Source organism: Apis dorsata, unplaced genomic scaffold (genome assembly GCF_000469605.1).
Source record: "Apis dorsata unplaced genomic scaffold, Apis dorsata 1.3 scaffold_161, whole genome shotgun sequence".
In the NCBI taxonomy this organism is placed as follows: Eukaryota; Metazoa; Arthropoda; class Insecta; order Hymenoptera; family Apidae; genus Apis; species Apis dorsata.
The window spans coordinates 18040-25024 of record NW_006263450.1 but is presented as its reverse complement, the minus strand read 5'-3'; the positions used below and the strand labels follow the sequence as shown (position 1 = coordinate 25024).

At 39.4% G+C, this 6985-nt stretch overlaps 1 protein-coding gene across 1 annotated transcript in view; it reads left to right on the top strand.

Annotated features, from left to right (window-relative positions):
* The window catches only part of LOC102680340 (homeobox protein Nkx-2.4-like), a 27755-nt gene that overhangs the window by 5348 nt on the left and 15422 nt on the right, over nt 1–6985 (top strand). Inside the window, exon 4 of the mRNA XM_031509520.1 lies at nt 7–138. Within this exon, the coding sequence (XP_031365380.1) occupies nt 7–138 (132 nt within the window). The remainder of the gene's footprint in view (nt 1–6; nt 139–6985) is intronic.

The window sequence follows — 6985 nt, the reverse complement described above, 5'->3', positions numbered from 1 at the left end:
CCGCAGAGGCGAAAGCGTCGCGTTCTGTTCACTCAGCAGCAGGTTCACGAGCTCGAGAGGCGGTTCAAGCAGCAGAAATACCTGAGCGCGCCTGAACGGGAACACCTAGCCGCTCTGATTCACCTTACGCCCACTCAGGTACGTGTCAAATGATTCATCCTCTTGATTAATCTCCTCCTTGTTGATACCCTTGCAGATCCCCTCAGATATTTATTTATCTCGTTACCGAAGTTTCGTATGGGCATACTCACCGATTTCTTGAGAGAATTTCTTGTAGAAATTTTTATTATTTCTTGAATTAAAAGGTTAGGCTAGGAGATGATTTGTAAAGAAAGGACGTTGAAAGTGAATCCTGAATCCTCTTCTCTCTCTTAATTAAAAATGGTATATCATGTTTGATCTAAAAAAAAAAAAAGAAAAAAGGAAATTCAAATTCTCGTTCTTAAATACCTATATTAATAAATTATCATTTTAACACGGCTAATTGGAACGGCAAACGCGTCTCTCGATCTCTCGATCAACTCGGTCCAACTATTTTTGCTACAGAATACGATGCTTGAAATCGTGCGCGCACGCTTACATCCTCTGCACACGTACACGATGAGGATTAATTTCTGAGAGGAGATTAATTGCAGGGAGCAGGTGGTGGGTGTACGCGTGGGTGTATCTACGTCTCTCGGCCAATCGGATCGATCGACCTCAGGGGCGTTGGTTGCGTCGGAGTTGTTAGCCGGAAATGCCGAGGCGACTGCCGACGAATAGACATTCGATTACCGAATCAACTTTTAAATGCTTGAAAAATATTCCATATTAATATCCAACTGCTAGATCGAACTGTTAGTTGATCTCAGGTTAAAAATGCTGAATATATATAGTGTTATATATATGCTTGAAAAATTCGATATTAATATCCAACTGTTAGATTAAACTGTTAGTTGATCTCAGGTTCAAATGCTGAATATATATATGCTTGAAAAATCTTCGATATTAATATCCAACTGCTAGATCAAACTGTTACTTGATCTCAGGTTAAAAATGTTGAATATATATATATATATGCTTGAAAAATTTTCGATATTAATATCCAACTGTTAAATCGAACTGTTAGTTGATCTTAGGTTAAAAATGCTGAATATATACATATATATATATATATTAATATCCAACTGTTAGATCGAACTGTTAGTTGATCTTAAAAATTTATTAAAAATGCTGAATATATATATGCTTGAAAAATCTTCGATATTAATATCCAATTGTTAGATCGAACTGTTACTTGATCTCAGGTTAAAAATGTTGAATATATATACAGTGTCATTTTCTTTGTTTCTTCTAATAGTATAATTGCCATTTTGTTTTGCCAGGTATACGAAATATCGTGTTTCATTGGTTATTAATTTTGAGAAAGGCGGATATTGGGTTCAGATTTTTTGATTGACGTTGAAACGTGTTAAAGTTGTACCGTTTAACACGTTCTCGCAACTCTAGTGGTGAAAGTGTTAAGCAAATCGTAGAGGACGATGGCAATGCGTCGAAAATAGTCCTCAAAGAGGTGTGTTTGTTCAAAGCAGGAGAGATGGAATTCGAGCAGGTAGAATCGTCAGTTGAAGAGTACGTTCCGGCTGGACGACATGTAAATATTGTTTTTGGAACCCGAAATTTTTCCCTTGTTGCCGGCTCTCCATCGGCCATTATTAATAATACGACGTAGCCGTATTTCTTGAAATTCTGTGCAGATAAATTGCTTTAAATTACAAAATTTATAAATCCTTATACGTCGATAGAATTTATAATTTTAAAATATTTCGTATTATCTATTGCTTCTATTCTAATGCTTCGTACACACGTTAAGTTGATTTAGACAATTCGAGAGAGAATCGTTTCGGCGGTGATCATTTAAAGCGGTCTGGTCAGAATCAAATTTTAACGAGCAATCTTCATTGGGCAGACAGGTCTGCTCGGCACGATGTGGCAGTCTGGCAACAATAAATAATTGTTGCGCAGCTCATTGGTTGCATCCTGGTCGCTCGTCCCCTCGTTTAGTTTGTCGTTTCGTCTACCGCGCGTCTCTCGGCTCACAAACCGCTCTCTCCATCCATCATACGCGCTCAATTCGATCTACAATTCATAAAGATCATACGACAAACCAATTTATCATTCGTAATTGTTAATATAACATACCTTCGACAACATACCTTTCTTCCTTTTCCTCAAAATATTCTTATCATCATCACTTCTTTCGCATCTCGATTTCCTCTTCAATAACGCCCCCTCCAATTCTCCAATCGCTCAGCCAACTTTCCCAAAACGATTTCCAAGACTGATTAAAGACCAAGAAATCTCGTTGGTTCGAAGAATTCGAAAGGAACGGAGGAAAAAACGTAGAAAGGCGATTTACAATTCGATCTACAATTTATAAAGATCATTCGTAATTGTTTATATAATATACCTTTGATAAAAGTTAACAAAAATTCGTCAAATATGAAAAATATCATTCCATGGAACTACGATCCTTAGAAATTTCCTTCGATTCTTCTCTTCATCTTTTTCTTCCTTTTCCTCAAACTTCTTTTGCATCTCGATTTCTTCTTCAATAATATGAAAAATATCGTTCCAAGGAACTATAATCCTTAAAAATTCCCTTCTCTTCATCCCTTTCTTCCTTTTCCTCAAAATATCCTTATCATCATCGTTACCTTATTATCATCATCATTTCTTTCTCGATTTCCTCTTCAATAACGCCCCCTCCAATTCTTCAGTCGCTCAGCCAAGACGCTGATTAAAGAAAACCTCATTGGTTCGAAAAATTCGAAACGAACGGTGGAAAAAGCGTAGAAAGGCGATTTACAATTCGATCTACAATTCATAAAGATCGACAAATAAATTTATCATTCGTAATTGTTAATAACATACCTTCGACAAAATTTAACAAAAATTCGTCAAATACGAAAAATATCGTTCCAAGGAACTATAATCCTTAAAAATTCCCTTCTCTTCATCCCTTTCTTCCTTTTCCTCAAAATATCTTTATCATCATTTCTTTCTCGATTTCCTCTTCAATAACGCCCCCTCCAATTCTCCAGTCGCTCAGCCAAGACGCTGATTAAAGAAAACCCCGTTGGTTCGAACAAGAATTCGAAACGAACGGTGGAAAAAGCGACAGAAAGGCGACACCACCTAAAATCCAAAACCTTGTGTGTTAAACGGCGAAGGCGGCGAGCTCGAGCTCCGGTTCTCCCTAAACCGGAAGTCGTCGGGATCTCCCTCCCCCTCCCCTCTTACAGTCACTATATAAGTCTATGCGGAATGGAGCGCGGAAGTCCGCAAAGAGGGCTGATTGCAATCAGCCGCGGATTTTCCCGTGGTTTCGCCAGGGGCGAGGCTCGGTGTTGCGCGCTCGCGCGCGCACAAGTTTCGATAACGAGTTTCAGAGTCGATGGTACTCGGATCTCGCCCGAGCCGTGAATGCCGGCCATGAAGGCCAGCCTCGGAAACGGGACGCGGAAAGAGATATTTGAAGGAGAGACGGCGAAAGATAGATGGATGGATAGAGAGAAAGAGAAAGACGAAATGCGAAGTTGATCGTTTTATATACGTATAGGTACATATATATATATATACGTATGCACACGCATATATGTATATATATATATATGCAGCGGACTCTTGAACTTCTGGGGACAAATAGAGACCAAACGAGCTGCCGGTACATGCGTGTGGTATATATGTATGTATGGTGCATGTGTGTGTATGTGTGCGATCCGCCACCCTGCGGTACCATCCACTTACCGGCCACTCGAAGTCTACGTACGAAGTCGTGCTCTGTAGGTAGCCCACGATGGCTGCACGGGGAGACTAACGAATCATTATGCGAGAGCTGTGTGAATCTTACGTGCCCTCGCGCCGCCACGAAAGCGATATCGCGCGAGGAAAGGTCGGAGGAAGTGGAGCATGGTCGCGTTGCACGAGCGTAGTGGTAAGAAGCATTTTTGCACTGGGCAAAAGATTCCTTTGAATATTATTGGTAATTGCCTATTGTTCCTTCTCGTTCGACTTTTTTTTCTCCTTTTCTCTTTCTCCCTTTGACGAAATGCTCGACGACAATTTTTCGAGAATAACGCAGAATCTTTCGTATATCGCTTTTTTTTTTTTGAAGAATCACTCAAACTCGGCTTACGTCCCACTGAAACAAAATTAATAACTCTTTCTCCTGTTTCACTCGGTCGAACCAGCAACTTCAGATTCAGATGGCGTTCGGTGCGTTCTCATAAGATAATTACTCATAAGATAAGGAAGCGATATTCTTAAAAAATCAAACGTAAATAAATATTGTCGTTCAATTATTGCAACAATCCCAATAGTGATCGAGAATTGTTAGAGAGCAAAGGATTAACAATATTTTTAATAGTTACTTGCTTCTTTTATCAAACGAACAATTTCGTATCAAAATTTCGCGAATTATATCGAGAAGGAAGTTTCATATCACGAGTTTTATTTGTGAAATCCTTTTTTTATATACGGATGTTTTGTTAACCGAGAAGCACGAGGAAAAGAAATATAAAAATCCGCGACGGAATGTTGGAAAATGTTGGGAAAAAGGCTGGAAAGTTCGATCAACTTGAAAATGAATAAATCTGTTTCGCAAGGCAAGATAATTTTAAAAGCCAAACTCGAACGGCTTTTCAAAGGCAGCGAGGATCCGCGAAAACATTACGGGGTTACGATCGAGGTAATCGAGTTAAATGAGAAAGACAGACGGGGATTTTTCATCGCGAGAAAAGGCTATTGCGGATTCGACGGTCCTCGAGGAAAATTCTTTGGGACGCGATCGAGAATCGATACTGAATTAACGAGTCGAACGACGTAACGAACGAACGGGGGAAGGAGATATATATATATACCGATCCGCGCTCTCCAAGATACTCGAGCCTCGAGTTCGACGCGAGCACACTTTCGAGAGCTTGCAAAGGATCGAGAGATGCCGAAAAAAAAGAAGAAGAAAAAAGAAAAAAGGAGGAGGAGGAGGAGGAGGAGGAGGAAGTAAGGAGAGAAAAGAGAGAAAAAAGAATTTTCCGCCTATCGTTTGCCCGATCGACGGGCCAAAGTGGCGCATCGACCGTTTCCGGGAGAACGTCACGCAAAATCGACCCCGTTTCGAGTAACGAGACGAGCACTCGACCGAAGCACCGATTTCTTTCTGCTCGTTCGGCTCGATGATGGATCCCTATGGGAATCCAGCATCCAGAGAATCCTTTTCGATCATTCTCTTCTTGTTACTTTCCACATTGTTTTCTTTCCACATTTTCGTTTCCTTCAAGCAGATTTCAATCGAAGCATAAAATAATAACTTTGACGATTTTCTCGATTTTTCGACAATTTCCCTACGAAAAAAACGTTTTATTAATGTCAATCGTTTAATAGAATTTCACAAGCCAACACAAACCAATATGTAACTTTATCTTGGTATTATCTTGATACCATGACATCTTTGGGATCACGATTTATCCAAGTATAATGATGATCGAAAATTGAACGCTAAATCCAATGAAAATCCAACGAGAAGAGGCACAAAGAGGTAATGAGGTTGCAGCAAGTGCGTGGCAAGGGATCTGGAGGAAATCCTGTCGATCATTTTGTAGAGATACCATCACGTCGAACCATCACGTGTGTTTGCACGACATTGAACTCGCGCAGTCCTCTTCAGCGCTCCTCCTCTCAAGGCTGCTATATAAAGTCGAAGAGGGTAGATTCGGTGGTAGGCAAACCCATTATTACGATTATCTCCGTGGTTGAATTGCGAGGCTCCACGGTTGTCGCGGTTCGTCGTTCTCGAATCTCTCCCCTTCCATCCTTTCTTTCTTGTCTCGGATGATGTTTATTACTAGGAGGAGAAGAGATCTTCTTTGTTTAAAAAATCTCGACGCAACATCCGGGCGTTTCGTTGTTATTTAAAATTGGAGAATGAATCGAATTAAATTCAATTTTTCGAAATTAAATTTACCGCGTCGATCGACTTTTGTATCGCATGATAAGAGATCCCAATTTAAATAAGGGCTAAGGATAATATGTACCTTATACGCGTGAGCCATCCGTAAACAGTATTAAAGGATTCCTCGATGGACGAGCAAATTTATAGCGAGCTTTAACTTGATACCCGGATCTACCCTTTGAACGTGCATATACAACCATCTAATATTCCTTTCTGGTCTGGTATAATACACAACGGAACGTTTATGCAGGCTTGTTGGAAGATGGAACAATATTTGCAAAACTGCTTTTCCTTTCGAATTTCTTACTTTTTTCTAACGAACGGTAAATATAATTTTTCAAAAATGATCAAAATTTCGAAGGAAAAATAAAATATTTCTATTTAAATTTTTATATTCACTTATAAACTTGTTAAATTTGTTTTTAATATACTTACTATTTTTTTCTTTCAAATAAATCTTCCTGGATTGAATTCCTTTATTTTATAAAGTTTTCTTCTTATCGACATGATGATGATTTATCTAAAATAAAAAATTATAATAAGATAAGTTTCAGAACAAAATTATCAGCCAAAATTTCAATATATTTGTCTCATCTGGTCGATAGATTTCGAGTTTTTGGAAATCGTTGGAAGGAGTCAGTGGACGATCTGGCTGGCGTTAACAATAAACGTCAATCGTGATTGTTTGACGGGAAACAATGGAAGGCGGGCGGCTTGGTTGTTTCGTCTACCCGATTCCCGAGGCCCGCGAATTCCTCACTTCGGTGATTTTTCATTTAATCCGCGATCTCGCCTGAACTTCAGGGTTTCTATTAATTATTTAACTTTTGATCAGGCTTGCCCCGCGTTTTTGCACTTTAATTAATGTCTCCCTTTTCCGCCATGCTCACCAACCGCACGGCGCAGGTCGTCTAAATTCCCCTTGATATAGGTACTTTTTTCTTTTTCTTTTTTTTCCTCTTTCTCTCTCTCTTTCTCTCTCTCTCTCTCTCTTTC